Genomic DNA, 26,550 nt, shown 5'->3' with positions numbered 1-26,550 from the left:
ACCAACAAGGACCTATTGTATAGCACAGGGAACTTTTGCTCAATATTCTGTAACAATCTGACTGGGAAAAGAATTTGAAAAAGAATAGATACATGTATATGTATAACTGAATCACTTTGTTGTACACCTGAAACTAACACAACATTGTTAATCAACTATACTCCAATAAAAACCAAAAAGTTTAAAAAAATAAATTTTCATCATTGACACACACACACTACTATATACAAAATAGATAGCTAATAAGGACCTACTGTATAGCACAGAGAACTCTACTCAACACTCTGTAATGGCCTATATGGGAAAAGAGTCTAAAAAAGAGTCGACATATGTATATGTATAACAGATTCCCTTTGCTGGACACCTGCAACTAACACAACATTGTAAATCAACTCTACCCCAGTAAAAATTTTATTTTTAAAAATTTATTTATTTTTGGCTGTGTTGGGTCTTCGTTGCTGCACATGGGCTTTCTCTAGTTGCGGTGAGCAGTGGCTACTCTTCTTACAGTGCGTGGGCTCCTCATTGCAGTGGCTTCTCTTGTTGCAGAGCACAGGCCCTAGGCGCACAGGCTTCAGTAGCTGTGGCGTGTGGTCTCAGTAGTTGTAGCAGCTGGGCTTAGTTGCTCCGCGGCATGTGGGATCTTCCCGGACCAGGGCTCTAACCTGTGTCCCCTGCATTGGCAGGCGGATTCTTAACCACTGCACCACCAGGGAAGTCCCTACCCCAGTAAAAATTTTTTAAAAGTAAGTTTTCATTTAAAAAATGTGCCCATGAAAGAATTACTTCAAGGTATATTTTAGAATAGAACACCCCCCTCAAAAACAATAGACTTCAGCATCCTACACCAATTAAAACCTTATTATTAATACTAAGAATCTGCAAGTGGCCCCAGGGTGGTTTTCCCAAACGCAGCATCCCTAATTCCTGCTCCCACCCTTAAGTTTCCCAGATAGGACAGTATGAGAACTGAGTTACTTCAGCCAAAGGCTCCCCCAACTGCTGCCTGTGGATCACAGAGCCCTTATATGGCTGAGGATTCCGTTTTGAAAGGGAGAGATTACAGGTTTAGTGTGTGGTGCTACCAGCAATGACTCTTCCAGTAGCAGTCTCGGGACAGGGAAATCTTAGGGCAAAACTAATTTGGGACAAAGGTATTTCTTTTTTTTTTTTCTTTTCTTTCTTGCCCTAAAAAGTATCAATAAGGAGAGGGTTAAAATCTAAAATATTATACAATTGAAAATACAAATCATATAGTTATGTCCAAAATACAATTTTAAAATGACAAAAAAAATTAAGTCACTGTATTTCATTTTATGCTTTGTAATTGCATTTTGACATTAACTTAATTAATATAAAAATACAGAACTTATTAGAGGACTTTGAAGGTATTATCTTATAGCTTTATATTTTGTACTTAAATAATAATAATTTTAGATGTACCTTGTAGATACAATTTCTTCATAATCAGCCACAATATCTGATAAGTTAAATTTGCTAACTTTGGCAATTCTTTTCATTATTGACCTTCTCATCTACAAAAAAATTTTTAGAATTTAAAGAAATGCACAGTTTATATTTTAAGATTAAGTATATACGATGCTACTGGTGTCACTATTTTTTACTCCTAATTTTTTCAAGCAATAAATGGAAAGGGGAATTAGGTAAGTGAAAGTATGGTTCTGTTTGCTACCATTATTAAAATCACTCCTAATGCTCTCATTAATGTCCCTCTCATCTCTTTTTCCACCTAACTCTCAGTATATGTGGACAGAACGAATCTTCACCAAAGGAGATGATTATCCTGTGAATGTGTTTCTACAACAGTCACTTGTACACACACAAATCTTGATTCACAAGGAAATGTGGTCACATTTCTGTATTTCCTTTGAGTCCATCCTATTCTGACCTTAAGCTCTCATTCTGTCAGCTTGGTAAGATATTTAGTGCTTGAACAGAGCCAATCCCCTAAGCCCTTGCACCTTGCAGAACCCACAGACCTTGGTTCCTCCAAGGACTCTGAAATTCTTCTTTTTAGTCTGAGGAAATCCCTCCCTTTCTCCCCTAACCCCATGCTTCACAACAGATTTAGACTTTCAGAAATGAAACCAGGAAGAAGTGTGTCTGGAGGCAATTTTCTTTCTGTCCTGCCACAAATCATCCCAAAGATAATGTAACCTAAAGCCTAATGATCTGCTTAAATTCGATAGGAAAATGGGGTGATAGGAGAATGGGAAATTATAATTCCTAAGAATTACCCTGCCATGTGGGGAACAAATTGTTTCCTTTGAAGGTGAACCACAGCCCTCCTCCCTCTGACCCCATCAGTGTGCTTGAGCCTTCTCACTTGTGCTTTCTCTCTCTGTCTTTCTCTCTTTCTCTCTCCCTCTCCCTTGCTCCCTTGCTATCACACAGACTGAGCTCCTTGCCGTTCCTCCCAAAGGCCACGCATATTCCTTCCTCACAGTTTTCACATGTGGTTCCATTAGCCTGGAATGTTCTTCTCCCAAAAAACCTCCATGGCTAGCTCCTTCAGTTCACTTCAGGTCTTTTGCTGAAGCGTTAGCATCTCGAGGGCTTTCCTTGATCTAAGGAAGGCTTTCCCTTATCTAAAATCACACCTGACCCCCCCACCCCCATACACACTCCTGTCCTCTCTTCCTACTTCACTTGTCATGGCACATATCACTTTCTAACATACTAATGTTCTGTTCATTATCTGACTTCCCCCACCAGAACGACCTCCTCTAGGAGGCCAGGAATTTTAATCTATTTTGTTTACTGCTGTAATTCCAATGTCTAGTATAATGACTGATTCATAGCAGGTGTCCAATAAGTATTTATTGAGTAAATTAATGAAAGGGACAGGTTGCGGAGAAGCACTGGCCTCTTAGATGCAAATATTTCAGCAAAACTTTATCTAGCAATCCTTGAGACTGCCGGGACTTTACTGCTCCAATCCCGGCCTCAGCCACCACTGACCCCAGTAACACAGCAGGAAGTGTAATGCATGTAACTCACAGTCCCTCCCACAGCAGGATTTAGACACCATGGCCCTATTAGGCCTCCAGTGTCAAAGCAGGATTCCAGTACCTGTAATTAAAGTAATTATCCCTTAAACTTGTAGTTTTAAACTATCCTGAGATAGCAAAGAAGTCTTCACAAGGAGGTGAAACCCAATCACACAATGTTCTTAAAGCTCCTTCCCAGGATTCCTATATGAAGGCAAGAATCCTCAGACACTTGCTCTCTTACCACATTCCTGATCTTTTGCTGCCCTCCCTTCTGGGCTTCCTCATACACCAAAAAAAGAGAAGGCATAAATGCATGCATGAAGAATTGTTCTCAGAAGGCATAAGAAGGATATGTATTCTCTTTCCTTTTTTTTTTTTTGTGGTACGCGGGCCTCTCACTGTTGTGGCTTCTCCCGTTGTGGAACACAGGCTCCAGATGCGCAGGCTCAGCGACCACGGCTCACGGGTCACGGGCCCAGCCGCTCAGCGGCATGTGGGATCCTCCCGGACCGGGGCACGAACCCGTGTCCCCTGCATCGGCAGGCGGACTCTCAACCACTGCACCACCAGGGAAGCCCTCTCTTTTCTTATGAGTAAGAACACCTCTTTATTTCCTAAGACGCAAATATCATTATTAAATCACATCTCAACTTAAAAAAATATATATGGAGCTAATGAAGAAGGTGTAGGAGGGGCAAGAGTGAGTGGAAAAAAACGTCTGCCAGCAATAAAGAGTGCTCTTTCAGGCTACAATAGCTATAGTGGTCTGCATTTCCACCACACTTCCATAGGAACAGAGTACAAACTAGCATAGACCTTGAGGTTCTATCTTATTTGCCCCTTACTTCAGAAGTAAAGCAAGGCAGGCATTTTTATTGTCTGTTTTTATAGAACAATAAGGCAGGACTCAGTGCATAGATTACCTGCCCAAAGACAAACAGGATGGTCAGAACAGGTCTTCACACACCTGCCTAGGGCTTTTCTAGTCACACAAGGTTGCTTCTCTCCTGTCTCCACGAGGGAATTGTGTGTACCTCTTAGATCTTCCCATGGCTCTCTGCTTCTTTTCAAGTTACCCTAAAAGGCTGCTCTGGTGCCCTGTAGCAAAGCCTATAGATTCTACTCTTGCAGAAGTCTTAGAAACCTCCTCAGCCTGCAATTTTATCCCTTACTTCATTAATTGTTCAAGCGTTTCTCAACATTTTCTGAGTGAAGAGCACTGTGCTGGGCATGATGGATCTATACATATAGTCACTGGAGCGATGAGGGGTCAGTGGAAAGAAATCAGGGGTGAAATTCAGTGAGGGACTCCACCTCAAACCTGGTTTAGGCTTTGTTACGGTGTTCTGTCTCCTAGTGGCTCCTCCCTTTGTCCCGTGAACTGCTCTGGTGTACGGCATTATGAGTTATTAATAAAACTAGGGATTCTGGCAAAATGCTGGCATACTTCCCAAAATGAACTTTTAGGGTCAAAAAGAGATGGGAAGTCTTTAACGTTCATTTGTAAATAGAAAGAGTGGGATATGCTTTAATAATGAGTTTGCTGTCAATTGAAGTAACTGCTGCATCAACAATGTACATCAACAGTGTACATTTACAGATGGTCAGTAACTAACTCTGAAAAGGAAGTCTGAATAGAACAGAAAACCTCTCGGTGATCAGAAAGAGGTGATGAGTAAGTAAGTCTGTCCATCTGACTCTCTGGGAAGAGTATAGTACTGTGCATCCAGCAGACCAGTTTTCACAAAAGTAAATTCAAACATATTGATAAAACTATTCTGTTGTTGTTACCTTTTTCAGAAAATTGGCAGAATTAATCCTTTGTGCGGTAATAGAATTCATATCTGAAATGGACATATCCTTCTCTATCTGACTTTCATATTCCTATAAACAGAGAATTAAATTAGTTTCACTTCTTGAAGGTAACAGAGTTTAGATATGATACACTGCAATAAAGTATTAACTACTCATTTCAGTTCATGTGTAGGAGATATTGGCAACACTCTGGAATTGAGAGGAGAGAATACTTCTTTTAGATTCTCCCAATGAGAATTAGCTAAGAACACATATTTTGTTTGCTTCTAGGAGGAGGTCCATTCATCTTTTAAAACTGAGTAATGATTGAGAAAAAATTTGCGATTGAGAAAATTATAAGAAAATGTAAAGACGATTGAGAACAATTCTTCATGCATGCATTTACCTGGTAATCACTAGAAACAAAAGAAATGGAAAGTGGTAGAGTATAAGGGTCAAGAGAGTGGGATTTGGAGGCCATAGTCCTGGATTCACGTTGGCCCGGCCATTTATTAACTTTGTGGTTTGGGAAAAAGATGATTAACTACTGCAGACCTCAGTTTCCTCTTTTGTAATAATTATAATATTACTGTTATTAATATGTCACAGGATTGCTGTGAGATTTAACTGAAACAATATCTATAAAGTGCATGGCATACAGTAAGTAGTCAAAATATGCTGGCCATAATCAATAACTTTAACTTAACATCCAGCAGTGGGTCTAAGATTATTTGTCAGGATGCTTCATCTATATAATTTAGAATAAATTGCATCTGTTATAGCTGCATTTGTGGGATACGTTCCTAACTGCACACTGAAATCATTTTACATTATAGAGAGCATTAAAGATGACACAAAAATTATGAAGTATCTCTTACCTTAAGTAGATAAATTATCTGAAAGTAATTTATTTGTTTTTCTAATTATCCACAAGAAATCTTGAAATTAATCCTGTTGACAAGTAACATTTTACCTAGGGATATATTATATTACTATTTCATATCACTTTATTTATTTTAAAAGTATTAATTTATAGGAGTTACTTAAATACTCTGGATACTAATTTTTATTAATTAATATATAATTTGAAAATATCTTTTCCTAATCTGTGGGGTTTAAACTTTAATATTATCAAGTTTATTAATCTATTTCTTTATAATTTATACTTTTTGTATTTTGTTTAAGAAAGATTTTCCTGCCCAAGATTAAGATATACATTTAAAGTTTTGCATTTCATGTGTAATCTTCATTACACATAGTATTTATTTCTTTTGTGAGGTCTGAATCTAATTTTACACCATTCAAAAATGTTTTATAATTTTCTCCATCAAGTTTTTGTACGTGTTTTGTTCAATATATTCCTATGAATCTAAGAGTTTTTATTGCTACTGTAGGGTGTATCTTTCTTAAGTTACATTTTTAGTGAGTTTTTGTTGGTGTATAGAATGCTATTTATTTTTTGTTTTTAATTTTTCCTCAAGTTTTTCAAACATACAGAAAATTAGAAAGAATGTTAAAATCTATGTACCTACCTTTTAGATTAAGTAATTAATATTTTGCCATATTTGCTTAATCTGTTGCTTTTGTTTTCTTTTTTTTGGCTAAATATCTCAAAGTATAAATTACAGACACCATGACACTTCATTCCTAAATAAATACTTCAGCATGAATCTCCAAAAACTAAGGACACAACCACAGTGCCATAATCACAGACAACAAAACTAACAATTTTCCAATATATCTACTATTCAATTATCAATATTACATAATAGTCCAATATCTAAATTTCACCAATTGCTGTTTTTTCACCAATTGCTGTTTTTTCACTATATATATATTGTATATCTCCACATATATAATATATACTTTTCAGATTTTTTTCCCATTATAGGTTATTACAAGAAAGATATGGATAAAGTTCACTGTGCTATAGAGTACACCCTTGTTGTTTATTTATTCTATATATAGTAGTTTGTATCTGCTAAGCCCAAACTCCTAATTTATCCCTCCCCCACCCCCTTTCCCTTTTGGTAATCATAAATTTGTTTTCTATGTCTATGAGTCTGTTTCTGTTTTCTAAATAAGTTCATTTGTATCATTTTTTTACATTCCACATATAAGTGGTATCATATGATATTTTTTTCTTTCGTCTTATTTTATTGAGAACAAGCTTTACATGAGACAGCCAAATGATGGCTTTACAAAATTCTAGAAAATTGCTACTGATTCCAGCCTGGAAATTCCTAGCAAACCTAATATCATCAAGGGACGTATGTGTATGAGCACATAATTGCACAGCTCTCTTTTTAAGACTTTGTAATGCATTTCCTAAATTGAAGGTGATATCATATGGTATTTGTTTTTCTCTTTCTGACTTACTTCACTTAGTATAATAATCTCTAGGTCCAACCATGTTGCTGTAAGTGGCATTATTTCATTCTTTTTATGGCTGAGTAATATTCCATTGTATACATATACCACATCTTTTTTATCCATTCATCTCTCAATGTACACTCAAGCTGCTTCCATGTCTTGGCTATTGTAAATGGTGCTGCTATGAACATTGGGGTGCATGTATCTTTTCGAATTAGAGTTTTCTCTGGATGTATGCCCAGGAGTGAGATTGCTGGATCACATGGTAACTCTATTTTTAGTTTTTAAAGAACCTCCATACTGTTCTCCATAGTGACTACACCAATTTACATTCCCACCAACAGTGTAGGAGGGTTCCCTTTTCTCCATACCCTCTCCAGCATTTATTTAATTTGTAGACTTTTTGATGATGCCCATTCTGACTAGTGTGAGGAGGTGCCTCACTGTAGTTCTGATTTGCGTTTTTCTAATAATTAGCAATATTGAGCATCTTTTCATGTGCCTGTTGGCCATCTGTATGTCTTTGAAGAAATGTCTATTTAGGTCTAAAAATGATGACTTTTTAAAGAGATCAAAATGCAACAGAGAGAAACAGTTGTACTTGCTAGCCAGTTGGCCCACATTCCAAATTTGTCTGATTGTTTCTTTGTGGTGTCATTTAACTTGTTCCTTTATTCCTCATACTTCTTGTAAACAAATTAGAGGAGGAGGACAAGGGGGAGGAGAGGGGGGAGTAAGAGGGAGGGAAGAGGAGGAGGAGGGGGACAGGCTGAAGATGTCTCCAGGCATGTGGGATCTTAGCTCCCCGACCAGGGATGGAACCCACACCCCCTGCATTGGAAGGCGAAATCTTAACCATTGGACCATCGGGGAAGTCCCTTGGGCATTTAAAAGGAGCATATTTTTTCCTTCCTTAACTCTGTTAATGTGGTAAATTATATTAATAGATTCCTTGATTAGATTAGCTTAGCTCTGTTATCTGGAAATAAACCCTACTAGATTATGGTGTATAATTATATATTTATACATAATATATTGCTTTTTGATTTGTTAAAATTTTATTAGTAATTTCACATCTATGCTCATAAGTGAAATTGACCTAAAATGATCATGTTTTGCTTTCTTTGCCCAATTTTGGCATGAAGGTCATCAACCTCAGAAAATGAGTTGGGTTGCTTTCCCTCTTTTTGTGTTCTCTCAATACTTTGTATAAGATAAGGAAAGTCAGCAAAGCCCCTAGTTTCAGAAGCAGAAATTCTTCCTTTTTTATGAAGTTATATCCTCAATTATGCTGAGCACTGTGCTTTGCCCACAGTAGTTTACGGAACTGTAGAATTGAATTCAATCATTGAGAGAAGCAGGAGGAAACTGAATAACTTTTCAGCCATTCTAAGCCAAGGGCTTCCCACTGCAGTTTACTAACTGAAATTCCTAAGGTCTCAAAACAGATGAATCACAATTAAAAGTTGAGCAATGCTTTCCAAAGCCAAATATCAATTGGTCTGTTTGTGAATACATATATTTCTACTCACCCATGTTTGTGAAAATAATGAATAATCTGCAAATCCTATGACTATTATAGTCATATGTGCTAACTGGTGGTGCCATGATATTATCATTGAAAAATCATTGACTTGCATTTCCTCTTTCACCTCTGAGCCACACCAAAAGAGATTCTCAGACAATCCACTTGGTTCAGCCATGAGCGTCTTCCCACTATTACTTGAGTTTTAAATGTAATGAGTCCTGTATAGTTTTGTTTGTGTCTCCTCTATATTAGGGTATAACAGCTAAAGGATGGCTGAGTGGCAACAACAAGAAAAAACATAAACCTTTTTATAAGTAACTTTTACTATTTTTAATATTAAGTGGCTTGCTGCTACTTCCCTTCAGTCCAGAATCGAATGAAATCAAATATCAAAAAGTTTATCCGTTTTTTATCAATTGATAATAATTCACCAAAGTTAATAAACCTGTTATAACCAATTTTAGTATAAGGCATTCACTCTTTCTGACTCATAAGATGTATAAACCTCAATATCCTTCATCAGCATCTGCTATCTTTAAGTTGGCTGACATCACCCTACAGTGGTAATTCTACTACACAGGCATTTTCTTCAGAGATGGAACATTGGTTTCTTCCTTCTTGAACCATCTCTTTGCAAGCACAAGTGTTAGGATTAGTACAATTGTTTTTTTCTACAGGAATTAGCTCTTATAATTCCATTCTTTTAAGCCTAGTGGAGTGCTGGTAAATGTTTAACAGCCAGTTCTCTGGGAGTGGGAGGGGAAGCCCCAATTTGCAGCATTTGTTGATTTATGGTGTAGACATTCTCCCAGCAATACATTTAAAGCAACCAACATGAAATCACTGAAGGAGGAGCGGGGAAGAGATGCACACAACAGGCTCTTACCAGCTGGTGCCAGCAGGCTCCAGCGCGCCATCACTACACAGCATAAGATGAACTTTTCTTTCTTTCTTTTTTCCCCACATTTTAAAGTTTCTGAAATTGAGATGTGCTTTATAATCAAGTGTAAGTTTAATGTGGTAGTGCCTCTCTCCATTATCCCCCAAAGTTGCTATTAAATTGGTGATATATTTTACAATAAAACCCACAATATTTACATAAATTTATAATATACTTAAAAGAGTCTGGCTGTGAAATAGGTTGTTGGGACAATTAAGTTGCAAAATTAAGCTAAGGACTTTCTGAAATTTGGGAGAGCTATACATTTTTAATGCCTAAAGAAAAGGGGATCCCAAAAAAATCAAGAAAGAAAAATTCCCATGTAACAAGCTCGACTTAATTGTGAAAGAGAAAGTATTATCAACATGGACATGACTGTTGCCTATCTATGTCCAACATGTTGCCTAATATGTCCAACAAAACATATTGTTTCAAACAACTGAATATAACAACAACAAAAAAGAGACTCACAGATATAAAGAACAAACTAGTGGTTACAAGTGGGGAGAGGGAAGTGGGCAAGGGCAATACAGGGGTAGAAGATTAAGAGGTACAAACCATCATATATAAAATAAGCTACAAGGATATGTTGTACAACACAGGGAATATAGCCAATATTTTATAAATAACTATAAATGGAGTATAACCTTTAAAAGTTGTGAATCACTATATTGTACACCTGTAAAACTTATATAAATATTGTTCATCAACTATACTTAAATTAAAAAAATTTTAAGAGGGGAAAATTGTTGTCTACAGATTATCAGTTTAAAAAAAATTAAGATAGATTTAAAGCAGCAAAACGTTAACTTATCATAGAATAAACTATATTCAAATAGAAACCAAGTACCTGGAAGAGTAAATCTGGAATCTCTCTGTCATAGAGAGGCATTTGCGGCAGAAGGAAAACATCTAATTGACCTGCATTTCTAAGTTGCAATAGCTGGAAACGTTTACTCTTTTTCATTTCCTCTTCAGAAACAAAGTTAAATTCATCTTGCAACTGTTTGAGACGAAAATACTTTGGAATATCCTGTTCTTTATGTTTCATGTACTATAAAACACAAATAATGTAAAGTCTTTACTTAAAATATTAATTTTTTGAAATTCAAGAATTATTTCAAAACAGTTTTTCCCCCTAACTGTGAGATATGAGAGTTGCAATAGAAATAGGAAATGGAGCAACTGAATCTGTACAGAAAATCTGAAAAAAAAAAAAATGCGGAATCTGGCCTATACAGTTTCTCAGCCTTTTCCTGGTCATGATTTATACAGAAAATGAAAACATGTGTACTGCACAGCGGGTTAAAAGATGAGAGTTTTTGTGTCTGGTTGCCCTATGAGTCGACAGAGGCTCAATATTTCCATACACATGTAATCAATTCAGCACATCAGTTGAGAAGCTCTGATCTGAAGAAACTTAATTGCAATAATCTATGCATGCACTGCTTTATTCAATAAATGTAAATGTGAGTACATGGTACATGCAAGGAAAAGTGCTAGCTGCCATAAGAGAGACAAAGATTTACTAGTTGTAGTTCCACAAGGAAAGATAAAGCACATGCACAAATAACTAAGGTAAAAGGCAGAATGGTATTAGAGCCATAAGAGTTTATAAAAAGAAAAAAAGTTAACAGGACGGCAAGGGAAGAAAAGCCCATATCTAACTGAGGTTGCCAAGGAAGGATTTACCCAGACTTGCAGGGTGGGTGACAGCTGCTATAGGTGCGCTTCTAAACAGAGGGAACGACATGAATAAAGGTATGAAGAAAGCCTGTTGGAGCACACACAGCAGTTCAGTTGGCTGTAAGGAGGAGTAGAAGTGAATAGATAATAGAGTCTTTGAGGGAAGGAGTGTGTCTATAAATCATCTTTAAAATCCTCAGCATTTAATAATATGGCGGGCATTCAGTAGATGTACAATAGATGTCAGCCTGGATGCAAGATGCACCAGGCAAGGGCTGCTAAATAGTGGCAGAGTACCAGTCATCAGGCCTAAGGTAGTAATTATTTCAGTTGCTGAATTTCTAACTGCCTTACAATACTATAAACTGTCTGAAAACTCTATCTGTCCTCAGATTTACTTTTAATGCCTCCTAATGCCTAGAAAAATACACTGCAAACTGTGGAGGAGTATGAGTGTAGAGCTTAAGAAATAAAATATATTTACAGTACAGATATTTGCTATAACTTACCATAACAAATTCCATTAAATCAGAATATTCTGGATTATTTGGGTCAATTCTGACCTCATTTGCCCATTCAAAAAGCTTCTGTGCATTAATTAGCCATGGAATTCCAGGAACACCTCTTGCATCTACATCCCTAAACACACTAACATAAAGGAAAATATTTTGTGAACTTCTATATAATATGCAGGTGATAAATCTGTTATATGGGGTAAAACCTACCCATTCCAGGTATTTAAAGATAAAGCTTATCCTGTGTTTAAGGATAAAATAGAAGGTTTAGATGTGATATCTAAAAAAAGTGAGAAGAAGTGGTTCTTCTCACTTTCTAACTATATCATAGCTTTTTTTTTTTTTAACATCTTTATTGGAGTATAATTGCTTTACAATGGTGTGTTAGTTTCTGCTTTATAACAAAGTGAATCAGTTATACATATACATATGTTGCCATATCTCTTCCCTCTTGCATCTCCCTGCCTCCCACCCTCCCTATCCCACCCCTCTAGGTGGTCACAAACCACCTAGCTGTGTATCATAGCTTTTTGATAAATGTCTACCCCTCCCTTAAGAGACAAGTAAGCTTCTTAAGGGTAAAGTCTGTAAATATTCATCTTTGCTATCTAAAGTCCACAATATAAAAAGAATCTTTAGGCTATATCTTTACAGTTGAAACATAATATAGAGTATGTAATACAATTAACTGGGAAGTAAGGGCCAGAAGAATATCTTTGGTCATATGAGGCCATCTTCAGAGGTTAAGAGAGCTATAAAAGATGGGCTAGACTCATAATGCATCCTTAGTGACCTCAACTATAGGCTAAGTGAAGAAGGAATTCAACCCTAAACAGTAAGGGTTTATTTTCAGCCATCAATTATCCCAGTTATTTAATCTCTCTCTTCACAGATAATTTGTTTCATCATGTAGAATTAGAGCAATTTGGACTAGAAGATTTCTAAGATCCTTTCTGTAAAGTACTCAAGAAAAATTCCAGTCCATAAACTAGGATTCCAGAAATACAGTTCTGACTCAGATTCAATAATGTCAACCCAAACATGGACATACATTTTACACTGTCTACTTTCCATCAGTATCTATTCATATTTTTACGATGAATCTTTGGAAGCTATTGCTAACAAAGCCAATGTATGGTATGATAGGATGTTAAGCAAAATTACAAACAGATAAAGTTTGAGTATTCTTCCTTTCTTTAATTCCTATGTCTGCTCTCATATTTAAACTGTTTTAAGGTCTTTGTCATAAGAGATATCTAGGGCCTGACACCCTTAACACCATCATGTAACAAATTTTCCTTCTCATGGGAAGATTCTTAGCCCAGGTCCCCTAGAGAACAAAGGCTGAGGTACAGTTTAAATGTCAAAGAATAGATTAGGGAGAGAAACTTATCCCATTATAGCCTAAAAAATTTAGGTTGTAATTGTATTTCAAGGTAGTCTCCAGATTTCTGCCTCAGGGGAAGTAATAAAGACCACAGAACATTTCCTGCCCTTGCTATATTGATTCCCCCAGCTGGCCCTACAGGTGTTTAGCTGTGGGCTACGGCGAAATTCCTCAGTCATCTGCACCCCCTCCTTCACAACCAAATGCTAAGCAAGTAATATAATTCAGTGATATTAAGTATACCCACAGTTGTACAACCACCATAACTATGTACTTCCAGAATTTTTCATCATTCCAAACAGAAATTCTGTACCGTTAAACAATAACTCTCCATTCCTCCCTCCCCTCAGCCCCTGGCTTTGTCTCTATGAATTAAGCAAAAAATTTTAAAGTTACCAGGGAGAAAAGACAGTCTACAAAATACTAATGTTTAGACTGATGGCAGACTTTTAAACAGCTATGATAAATCCCAGAAGATAATGTAACTATAGCTTCAAATAGGGAAAGTAAATATCAGCCTCAAATTTTATGCCCATCTAAACAATTATTCAAGAAGGAGGAAAATATAAATACATTTTCAGATCTACAAAGACTAAACAAGCTTGCTAGCCATGAAAACTGAATCATTAAAGGAGCAACTTTCAGCAAGTAAATCCAGAATGAAAGTCGTGGGAGGTAAGAAATGAAGGCAAACATAAAAGTCAATTAACCACATCAGAAAATAATTAACTGGTGAGTGTGAGAAAAACTGTTTTATGTTTTAAAAATGTATTAAACAAAAACTCTAGACAACATGGGATTGGAGAGGTGTGCCTAATGTTATACTGAAGCATTCTAAGATCTTCTTTTCGTTCTCTTCTTTGTCTCTGGCTCTGTCAGTAGTTGATGAATAAATGAATGAATGAGTGAGTGAAACAGTGAATGAACATACTTTCTTTGTGCTCTCCTTTGGCTCCATGCTCTGACTCTCACAAGTCAATCTTGCCTTTTGGAGCACCCATCCCGTTCCTAGAACCACTGCTCCTCACCAGTCCTTGGGCTCCCACAACTGTAGAGGAGGAGAGTTCTGTAACTTCCTTCTCTGATCTCAGAGGCCCCAACTGTAAAGTTTTACTTCTAGTTCACTTTAGAAAGTACTTTGAACTTTGAAAACCTCTCCTGCAATTCATTCCCTGTTGAAACCTGTCATCTGTTCCAATCTTGCAGAATTACTCTCAATCTTTTAGAAACTTGAGTTCCCAACTAACAGGAACTGTTAAGTGCAGCATCACAGAAGCCATGAGACAAGAGACTTCAAGAAGCAAAACGAGGAGGACAGGCCAATGAATATGTCCAGAAGGTCCCTGGTAGCCTTCAGGAATAACTGAGTTGGGTTAAGGACGAAATGTGTGAATTAAAAGTAGACGCAATGTATGCAGACCAGTAGACCACCCATATGAGGACTTGGGCGAGAAAAACAACCAGAAAGAGTTTTCAGGGTTTAATCAAACGCTTGGATTTTTCTTTGTTTCAAAGCACAGAAAGCTTCTTGGATACAAAAGACTTATAGCGTAGGAAATGGAAAAGTTGAAGAAAAGATAAGAAAAGGATATAAATATGTCAGCAGAATCCTAATGGAGACGAAGGAAAGTTCCAAATTACTTGGATAAAAGCTAGCTTTAGAGTGAGGAGAACAAACACCTGACTCCAAGAAAAAGGCAAAGAATAGTATGATGAGGCAAAGATTAAAAATAGCTGCAGTGGGGACTGTGCCAGGGAAATACTAAGAAACACAAGAAAATAATGGTTCAGCGTATTAAAAGCTTATTCACTAGTTCCAAAATGAATTACCCTTATTAATTGTCCATTTTTCTCCTAAAACACCCTGCACAGCCTACCTCACTATCAACATCCTGCACCAGGGTTATAATTTATGTTTGTTGCAATAAAAGAATTGCACTTGTTATAATCCATGAACCTATGTTGACCCATCATTATCACTCAAAGTCCATGATTTACATTAGGGTTTACTCTTGGTGTCTTACATTATATGGATTTTGGCAAATATGTAATGACATGTATCCACAATTATAGTATCATACAGAGTAGTTTCACTGCCCTAAAAATCCTGTGTGCTCTGCCTGTTCATCCCTCTCTTTTCCTAACCCCTGGCAACCACTCACATTTTTTACTGTCTCCATAGTTCTGCCTTTCCCATAATGTCATATAGTTGGATATAGCCATGGTTTTTTAAAAAATATGTGTTTAGATGGGGAGGGGAAAGGCTATCTTCTTGTTATCATCATTCACTGATTTTTAAATGATGGAATCTTTTGGTCCTTTATATACACCGTCTTACTCAAACATAGCACAATAGGTAAGCCAGCATTATCATCGTTTTTATAGAATTTTACTTTACTTCTAGTAATCCTGTTTGTGGATGTGGTCTAGCAGTTAATCCCAATTCCTCTAGGAAGTCCTGGGATATAGATGAAATTTCTATGTCCAGCAATTTCTTCCAGCAAATTGATAATGCAAAAAATGATTCTTTCATAATCCAGAACGACTGGGAGATATAAAGGTCCCAGAAGTAAAATCCTTTGGAGTCTTGGCCTTTGCCTACAGTTTAAGGACTGTGGAACTGCCTCTCTCATCATCCATGTGGCTCTAATCCTAAGCATTGAAGAGATACATTCTCTTACATACAAAGATACTTATTGTCTTAGTAGAGTGATTATAAATAAAATATATAAATATTTTACATATTTATAAATACAAATAAAAAATAAAGCAACATCCAAGTAAACTAAACTGTTCCTAGAGTTTTCCCTTTTGTAGGTCTTGTGAGATGCTTTGCTGAGGACTGGCATTATTTTTCAAGCATAAACATTTATTACCTGCAGTAAGCAGATCTTAATGACTGTGACATAGGTGTCAGAGGAACACCATTTTCATCTAACGCCCATGATAGAGAATAGCTTAGTTTTCCTGAAGTCAAAAGACAAAGTTCTTCAGTTCCGTTTCCCTCAAGAAGAAAGGGCACATCTATTTATAAAAGGCATTAAAAACAAATGAATATTTGAGCACATTACAGTTTTTTTCCCAGACTTTTACTTGTGGAACCTCAGGAACACAAAGTTTATGTTGACCATAGGCTCTAATCTTAGAGCTCTCCCTCACCTCACATCTAAGATCCCTCAAGGTAGACTGCTTCAAACAGACTACAAAAGAGAGAGGAACATATTTATCTGGACACAGAAGTTTTTAACCCATTCTTTCTGGGAGTGGCTGCCAGCAAGAAAAAAATATTGGCAGCAGAAAAAGAGCTACTGTGTGTCTCCTTTCCTACATTCTTGAGCGTTCCCCCTCTCCTCATCTTCTTTCTGTCTTCAGAGAGCTTAACGATACTCCTTGAAACTTCTGCCAAGTTCCTAGTGCTCCCTAAAATTTTCACTCTTAAGTCTTTTCTGCTGGGTCTCCACAACCCTATTTTCTGCTTCATCTGGACTCTGTCTAAGCAGACTACATTCCTCCCTCATTTTCTGTTCTCCCCTGGTTCCTTTGCCTATTCGTTTTCTTCTCTCTCCTCCTTGCTCACTCATTCATACTCCCTTTCTTTTTACCAGCTGGATGCAGCAACTGCAAAACCCCTAGGAAGGTGAAAGAGAAGGGAGCTGGGGGAGAAGAGAAATGACAGCATTCTGGCAGACATGCTAACTTAAATTTAATTGCAGGAGGAGTAAAATCAATTGAACAACAATAAACAAAAACATCACTTCTTCTTTCCTCTCTCCTTTACCACTTCCTTTCTCTCTCTTTCTCTTCCTCCCTCCCCTATTCAGTTCAAAGATGAATCAACCTGTCCTGGAGCATCTTTAAGATTTACTAAAGGATAGGCAGAGGCAGAGCAGCCTACCCATTCAGGAGTGGAGCTCACGTTCCAGAGAGCATAGCGCCCTTGTCTCAGATGTCCCGGGAAAAGCAAAGGGGCTAATCCCGAATTTTAGATATCCCAAAGATGATTCAAGTCAAAGTTTTAAAAATTAGTTTAATGTCTGGAAGAAGAACTTAATTCATTTTTAACCTAATACTGTAAATATAGGATTCTTTATTCATATAAATGACCCAGGGTCATTTAGGATATGGAACTCATGAAGAAAATAGAAGGGAAGAAACATTTCTAATAAACTTACTGCTTCCTACTTCTCCATATGCAGGTATGACCAGCTGATCAGAGCTAAATTCTACATATTCCAAAACAGTTTTGCTTTTTAGCTCTGTGTTTTTAGGTAAGGGTAAATGTAGTTTTGCCAATAAGCTTGTCCTTTTACTTATTTCATAAACCTAAATATAAAAGAAATGGTTGATAAATCACTGAAAGTACAAAATAGAAAAAGAACTAAAATAAAGATCATCACTAACATAATTCTTTTAAAAATACTAGAATGTAAAATAGGTATTGCTCTATAGCATTTGATCCACATGATTGTGAGAAAAGTAGATAATCCTAGGTGTTTAAAAGTATAATGCCTTTTACTGGTTTCAAAGAAAATCAATTGAATAAAAGGATTACAAATACAGTTCCGTGAATATATTACCTATAACACAATACCCGAATAACTCACTTTTGTGTAGCACTTTTAAAATTCTTTATCTCATTTAAACCTGATAAAAATTATAGGAAATAGGTATTATTCTTCCCACTTTGTAAATGAAGAAATGGAGTCTCTATATGAAACTATATTAATTTTTATTAAAAGTGATAGAAACCCAGGTGAAGTGCTTAAGAAAAGGGGAGATGTGCTGGCTCATGGAATCCAAGGACAGGTTAAACAAGTTATGGGGCAGGGAAGGGAGGAAAAGTCCCAGAATGAGTCAGGGAGGTGCTGGGTAGACTGTTCCATAGATGTCCACTGGGTACTAACCCAGGTCTTCTGATTCTGTATGCTGTGCTTTCTACTATAGTTCCATCACTGCCATAACTACAAACCTAAAGTTTTTTCAACAGAAAAATCTTATTTTGACTTATACTGTGTTATCAGTGTTTGGGGAAACAGTGATATGTGTTCTAAGAAGAAGGAAATGGACAGTGGGGGGTGGTAAATGCCCCATGAAAGATAAAAAAGAATGTACCAATCAAAAGGATAGTTGATTAACCAAGAAAGCAGGGGAAAAGGAAAGACAAAGAGGCAAATTTTTTCTGGTCATCTAAATACTGTCCCTGTAAGAGTGAATTTAACCCAACACATTGGTCCCTTTGACAAAGGCCTCCCTAAATACAGAAATGTTTGTAGGGGTTATAGCTAATGGACTTAAAGTATTTAGGTCTGTGAAAAAATTTTCTTACTGTAAATTAGTAAATTGACTAAAAAGAGACAACGAACTGATAAATATATTCAGATATTGAATTCGTAATCTGATTTTACACATCGTCCTTGTAAATTTATTTAGGGTATGTAGATGCATTCTCATGGAACTGTTAAATCCAGTTTCTGAGACTGCAGAGCTGGAGGCCAGATCCTGGATGGTAGCAAATGTAAAGGTAGCGAATTCTACCTGGAATCTCCCCAGAGACAGACTTGTCTCCTAATGGAAGCTATCAACACCACTGTGTGGCTGAGATGGAGTGTGAAGAATGAAAATAGGCATTATAAGTGGAGAAAGTAGAATATTCAAAACTCTAAGTAGGAAGTTGCAAGAATGTATGGAAAAAACAAGCAGTTCAGTTTGGCTGAAGTGAAGAAAGAGTAAAGAAGAATAGTAGGAAGAAAATTATAAATGTAGGTTAGAATGTTAGTCTAGGGCATATAGATTTATTTAGCAAGTTTTGCACTGCTAATGGTACAACTTATCCCTAGATAGATTCCTTTCTTTCCCTGCCTCTTGTTTTGTTAAGATCATGTGCTAATTCATGGGATGATGAGGGATTCAAAATACACACTTATCTATTTTGGGAGGGGGCAGATTTTAAACTTCAAGTGGTTGGATTATTATATCACAATTTATTTTAGGTACAATAGTAGGAAAGTGTAGTCAATATATTTTTTAAATAAAAATTTCAACAGAGGTACATTTTAAGATGATAGTAACTTGACAGCTCAGATGAACAAAATGAATACAGCTTTTGATCAGGGATAGCACAAAATTATTTTAGGCATTGAAAAATAACTTTGATTTAGATTTGTAATAATAATCTTCTCCCCACACCTCAAACTCCACCCCACACTCAAATACACAAATCTTTTTATTTTTACTTTTATTTATTTTTATTTTTTTGTTGGGGTATAGTTGTTTTACAACGTTGTGTTAGTTTCTACTGTACAGTGAAGTGGAGTTCTCTGTGCTATACAGCCGGTTCTCATTAGTTAACAAATCTTTATTCCCTCCTAACTTTTCTTTCAGCTCTAGGTACAAGTTTAACCCTTATATTAACCAGCAAGACTTCTTGTCTAAACTCCTTTACTGTCTCTAATTTTTCTCCATCATCCTATTTTCTAATTCTTTTAGTGAAGGGATTCTTATGGTGGGGTGTTTGGGCAGGAATCAGGGGTCTGCTGTATGTGTGTTCTTTCATCAGATTCTTAAAGGGATCCAAAATTTTTTTAAAAGATGAACAAATATATCGAGACTGATATCACCAAGTTAAGGTTGGGGCAATTTGGAGAAATCATTCAACACTTACAATAGCTATACTACTCATAGTTTAAACCACCCTCTTCCACCTCACTAACAAATGAATAATAATGCTGCACATCTAGGGTTGGCAAGAATTTCAGCAGGATAGACGTATTTAGAACAACTACAAATCAAATAATTTTGTACTTACAGCTATTAATAAAAGACTATTGATGAATTATAAATATATTATTTATAAATGTCTATCCATATAGATCAGTCATCTCAATATAAAAGAACTTACTTATCACATATAACAGTAGCTAACAAGAAATTTAAAATTATGTATGTCATAAAATAAGATACAAAATTAAATGACAATGGCATACCTCCAAGCAAATTGTTTCAGGCCAATATATTAACTGAATATTGAAAATTTGTTGAAACATGACTTTAAAATCAAACTGTAGGGGAGATACTGAAGTGCAAGAAACTTGTTTATTGTTGTATAATATTTTAATAAAATATTTAAGCTTCTGAATTTTGGCTCTCCTCTTTTGTTCATGCCTAAAAATTAAATAAACCTTTATTGGACCCTTGAAAAGCAAACCAGATATAAAATATTATTCTTTTCAAAATGTACCTCAACATGTTAAAATATGATCATTTTAGAGGACAAATAATATTTGAGCCCAATAACATTTGCCTATATGTGGATAAAAGCCTTTCCTACCCCTCAAGTGTTTTTTTAAAAAGACATTTACTCAAAAATACAAAAAGAACTAAAATTAAGGTACCATAAATCATTCAGCTATTTTACTAAATTATAACTTAAAGAGATTATAGCACTTACCCATTATGTCTCATGAGAGGAGAAAGCTGAGAGACTTAGGAATGGGGGTGGCGGAGCTTGAATTGAGAATTCAAAAATATTTTCTAACTTTTAAAAGACACACACACACACACACACACAAACACACACGCACACACACACACACACACACACACACACACCATGTCTTCAATAACCTCAAGGAAGTGGCTCTAAGTCAACAGGCTTGCTGTGTCCTCTTAAAGGTCTTTGTGAATCTCTTTAGGCTTTAGGTTGTATACCGTTTTTGCCCCAGGACATTGTTTCTCTGAACCCAAAGATCAGACAGGCAAGCCAGAGAGGTAACTTTCCTGGGGCTCTAATGAAAACACTTTTTGGGGAAGAAATTGATCCATTCAATGATATGAGACTACAAAGAGAGTCTTCAATCCATCCATTCATTTTTGTTCACTCAACCAACATTTACTGAATATCTTCTCAGCTGCAAGGCAACTGACCTAATGATATTTAAGACTTAATCCTGCTTTTCAGAAGGTAGAAGACTAGTTGGAAGATAAGCCATAGGTTGAAAAATAAAATCCCCTTCTGTTCTCCATCCTAATCATCCTATAGGCCAGTATCTCCCTGCCCCCATATCTGCTCATCTTCTCTGTAATCTTCTCAGAGGGTTATGGGACAAAAGATTAATTATTCTTCCTGTCTCCCTGTAGGCCTTTTTTGACCTTCCTCCCAATTACCTTTAAAGAAATAGTTTCATAAAATAAGTCCTCTGAAAGTAGTTTAAATAATGAGCTTATGAAAATTTGTTAATTCGGGGTTATATTTATCCTCATGAAATCTTGCCTTTTTCTTCACCTGTAAACTCTTTTTAATTTTTCTTTAATCCCTGTACTCCTTTCACCTCTATCCTTGACATCAGTATATTATTGTTTTCTTTTGTTGTTGTTGTTGTTGTTGTTTTGCGGTACGCGGGCCTCTCACTGTTGTGGCCTCTCCCGTTGCCGAGCAACAGGCTCCGGACGCGCAGGCTCAGCGGCCATGGCTCACGGGCACAGCCGCTCCGCGGCATGTGGGATCTTCCCGGACCGGGGCACGAACCCGTGTCCCCTGCATCGGCAGCCGGACTCTCAACCACTGCGCCACCAGGGAAGCCCTATATTATTGTTTTCTAAAGAATCAATTCTTATTCAACTGGACATTTGAAATGGATAATGACAGCAATGACACAACAATAGCTTTGAAAAGATATAAAGCATTATATTGCCTTTTGCCTTGACCTCCACTAAGTTTTAGCCTAGGCTTTCCAGCACAAATATCTTCCTCCTCTTCTTTCTCCTTTTTACTTCCAACTTCCATTTTATGGCTGTTCTCTTGTCCTCATTTAGATGGTCCTTTTGCATGGGTGTCTTACATAATAAATCATCTTGGGCCCTTTTTGGAAGTAGGTGTAGAACAAATAAAACATTGCTTCACTGATGCACTTCTCTAGTCAGAAAGAAGGTAATGATAATTGTGCCTTTGTGTTTGCTACTCTTTATGTTCATTTAAAAGTTTAACCACCTATTCATTCATTTAATGAAGATGAGTATTTACTGGGCACACACTACCTTCCAACACCATGCTAAATGATGCACATTCACAGTACTCAGAGACGAATCTGTACCAAGTTTTCCATGGGACAGAGATGTTGGAAAGTTGTACCTAGTTCAGTGCTCTAAGTTGCTACATCCTCTTTAAGGGAGATGAGATCCAAAGGCTTAGAGATGGGAGAAATGGCGATCGACATGACATCGGTTTATGCATGGATGTCCTAGGAGTAGGGAGAAAACCTTAAAGCTCAAGGAAGACGTCACAACTGAGAAGGAAAGAAGCTTGCATTGTCAAAGTAGAAAATTGTCCAGAGGGCCCTTTCTACACCAAACACTTTCTATGAAATCCAGGAGGTCCTTCAACAAGCAAGGGTGACCATATAACCTTATTTTTCACAGTGGCTTTATATTCCACCTATCTATACCAGAAAAAAAATTACTACCATAGTAAAACAAAAAACAACCATCAAACTAAACTGGGTATGTCCCACCTCAGTCATTAATTAGAAGTGTGACCCCCATCTCTAAGATGAAGATAATACCATAGAGCTATAGTGGCAATTAAATGTGCAAATATATTTTTTAAACTCAGCATGCTAAGTGCCTGGTATATGGTACTCACTCAAGAAATCTAACGTTATTAAAAAAACAATACAATTACTAGACAATATATAATGAAGAAATAATCCTTTAAAAATGCTTACAGTGAACATCTAGATAAGTTTGTTAATTCTGCTGTGAAAGAAATTTGTGGCATCAAGGTAATTGGATTTATCCTTTCAATATCTATTTCTTCAAATTCTGAAGCTAAATATGAGAAGTTCTAGAAACAGAAAAATAAATATATAATTTATAATGTAAGTTCATTGCTTAGGACAATTATTCTTAAAATTAAACTTTATTTCTTATATTTGTCATTTTCTTGGGTAACTGTTACAAATACCAAGATTTCCTATTCTACCAAACAAATATTATAACTAGTTAAGATGAGTTGAATGTTATTTTGCAATATAAATACCTCCTGTTTCTCCCCATTCTTAAATGCTTTTCCTTCAGTTTTCTTCTGAGTCTCATATATTTTTGACAATTCTTGTTTTTGTTCATCACATTTATTCATTTTCATCCTAATTAATAATAAATAGAATTATTTAAAGCAGGAATAATGGATTTGAGAGTTGTTAGAGATCTTGCCAACACACACACACACACACACACACACACACACACACACACCCCACAATTTCTTACATAAAATAATTTTACATCCCAAGGAAATTATCAATATGATACACACACATATATATGTATATACATAAAATTTCATAAACTTGTTCTTAGTTTTCACAGATTTCTCCCTACTTAGTGTCTTCAGCCTTTTCTAAGGACATCAAGAAACCTCTCTGGTGAGAATGAGTAACCAAGGGGGATGGAAGACACAAATTTAAGGGCACATGCCATGTTTCCTCTCATTTTGCTTCCTCTCATATTTTTAAAAAACTTTTTGGCCGCACCACATGGCATGCAGGATCTTAGTTCCCCGACCAGGGATTGAACCCATGCCCCCTGTAGTAGAAGCATGGAGTCTTAACCCCTGGACTGCCAGGGAAGTCCCTCCCATATTTTTTAAGCTGTGAGAACATGACCATGTGTAAGGGCAGGACACTATAGGAATATTAAGTGGTAAATCTCAGTTATACTCCTTGGGGTTTATGCATAAACAGTAAGCAGTTCATGACATTACTACTACCACTACCACAACTACCACCACCACCACCACCACTAACAACAATGACAACTACTACCACTACTACTATCACTACTACAACTAGTACCACCACCACTAACAACAATGACAACTACTACTACTATCACTACTACAACTAGTACCACCACCAACAATGACGACAACTACTACTACTACCACTACTACAACTAGTACCACCACCACCACTACCACTAACAACTACTACTACTACCACCACTACTACTACTACCACCAGTACTACTACTAGTAGTAGCAGCAGCTAACTTTTACATTGTACTTACTAAGCACATGGCAGGCAATATTCTAAGTACTTTATACATATTAACTCATTTAATTCTCACAGCAACCCTATGAAGTAGGTATTACTATTATTCCTCTTCTATTAGTCCAGCAAAACCCCAGTTCTCTGGAACCCTTTCAGAAAATAATTGGTCTGGGAGTTGACTTTTTATTCTTTTCAGTTCAAAGTTCAGTTTTTTATTTTTAATCTTTTAAAAAGGAGATTCTTTGATAAGTATTATATACTCTGTTGGGAATAGAAAATGGTGCAATTGCTTTGGAAAAGTCTGGCAGTTCCTCAAAATGTTAAGCACTGAGTTACCATATGACCCGGCAATTCCATTCCTAGGTATATATCCAAGAAAAACAAAAACTATATCTACACACGTGAGGAGTGACTGCTAATAGGAAGATAGTTCTACGGGGGGTGGGGGGGTGCCTAAAATGTTATAAAATGATAATTGTGGTGATGCTTGCACAGTGCTGTGAACATACTAAAAACCATTGAACTGTACACTTGAAATGGATGAACTGTATGGTATGTGAAGTATATCTCATTATCATTGTAAAGTATCATATGCTTTTTGCCTTTTGCAGTAAAATATAGGGAACCTAGTGTAGATACTACCTATATGGGCTAGAGACCAGACCACCTGTGTTGAAGCCCAGACCCATTACTGACACTATGGAATTTGGGCAAGTTACTTAAGTACTCTATGCCTTACTTTTCTCATCTGAAAATCGGGTTGTTATGAGAATTAAATGCACTCATTCATGTAAAGTGCTCAGTCCAGTGCTTGGAGTATAACAAACACTCAACAAATATTATTATTGTTTTCCTCTGATTCAGGGTAATCAATATAAAAGTCATTTAACTTATTGTTTAATCCAACGGCTCACAAACTTTGTCACATATTAAACTCACCTGAGGATATTTTTAAAGTTCCTGATGCCCAGACCATACTTCATACCAACTAAATCATAACAGTGGTTTTTAGATCTCTCCCAGGTGATTCCAGTGGAGAGTAACTTAGGCAATGTACAGTACTTAGACAATAGGTGTTTTAACAGGCAGTCTCTTTTTGAGGAGATCACCGAGACAGTGATCTTGGTTCCATAGCTTCCTCCTTTCTATTCAGTAGCTCTGGGAAATGACATGGATTTTCCTGCTTGAATAGATTGCTCTTTCTATATCTTTTAAAAGCCCCTTTGACAGTTATCTGGATCCCTTCCAGGTAAGTAGGAGCCTAACAGAGAACACAGGAGAAGACAATATACAGGAATCTGGGTTCACCGTGCTACTTACCAGTGCTGTGGTTTGGGTTCAGTAGCCAAATTACAACAAGGTCTGTGGCTACTTACCCAGGCAGTTTCTCTAAGTTTAATGTAGTGTTGGTAACGTGTGACAAGGAAAATTATTGCCTGAATGAGAAGACAGGACTAGATCCTCAATTTCCTGCTATTTTATTCTGCCATCATCACTTCATCAAACCTGCTCTAATTTCTCAATCAGTAACCTCCATGTGAGGAAATCCAATGAACATTTTTAGTCCTAGACTTAACTGATACTTCAGAAGCATTAAATACTATTAACCCTCCCTCCTATTTAAAATACTCCCCTTTCTTTGCCTCTGTGGCAAAACACTCTAACTGGTGTTTCTCTGTCCCTCCTCTGGTTTCTCCTCCTCTATCAAGCCATTCAAGGCAGTTTCTCAAGATTTAGCTCTCGGCCCTCTTTTCATCTCATTCTCTACCCTCTTCCTAAGCAGACTCATGCACATGCATGGCTTCAATTACTATTACTCTGCCATAAAAATTCAGCATTTTTCTTTCTAGTACAAACCATACATCCAGCTGCCCATTCAGTTGCTTTATTTAGGGATGTCTCAAAAGCTTATCAAATTCAATATGCCCAAAACCAAATATATGAAGAAAAGATAAGCTGAGCTTAGTGTCTAGGTCCCAGGTCTTCCTGTCATAAGTACTGTCTTTCACATAGGCCTGGCTACAAGCTTATTCAATTAGGGTTCACAAGGTGAAGGCCTGTGGTGAGGTTGCTGGTGATACACCTAGCCTGGAAACAGAGTTCCCAGGAGCACCTTCAAACATCAGCTTTTCTAGTTGATCAGAATGATACTTTGCTCTTTGTAGTGAGGTGGATGGACCTAGAGTCTGTCATACAGAGTGAAGTAAGTCAGAAAGAGAAAAACAAATACCGTATGCTAACACATATATATGGAATCTAAAAAAAAAA

The 26,550-nt window shown here is 36.7% G+C and overlaps 1 protein-coding gene across 1 annotated transcript in view; it reads right to left on the bottom strand.

Moving 5' to 3' along the window:
* CC2D2B (coiled-coil and C2 domain containing 2B) overlaps positions 1–26,550 on the bottom strand; it is a gene marked incomplete at both ends in the record, with an annotated part of 91,851 nt that overhangs the window by 35,632 nt on the left and 29,669 nt on the right. Inside the window, 9 exons of the mRNA XM_082674100.1 lie at positions 1,444–1,535; positions 4,806–4,898; positions 10,500–10,703; positions 11,845–11,983; positions 16,114–16,261; positions 17,410–17,560; positions 20,221–20,398; positions 22,957–23,075; positions 23,271–23,376. Of these exons, the coding sequence (XP_082530226.1) occupies positions 1,444–1,535; positions 4,806–4,898; positions 10,500–10,703; positions 11,845–11,983; positions 16,114–16,261; positions 17,410–17,560; positions 20,221–20,398; positions 22,957–23,075; positions 23,271–23,376 (1,230 nt within the window). The remainder of the gene's footprint in view (positions 1–1,443; positions 1,536–4,805; positions 4,899–10,499; positions 10,704–11,844; positions 11,984–16,113; positions 16,262–17,409; positions 17,561–20,220; positions 20,399–22,956; positions 23,076–23,270; positions 23,377–26,550) is intronic.

This window comes from Grampus griseus, assembly GCF_964374135.1.
Source record: "Grampus griseus genome assembly, chromosome: 16".
Classification (NCBI taxonomy): Eukaryota; Metazoa; Chordata; class Mammalia; order Artiodactyla; family Delphinidae; genus Grampus; species Grampus griseus.
The sequence above is the reverse complement of the archived record's forward strand: the minus strand, read 5'-3'. Positions and strand labels throughout refer to the sequence as shown.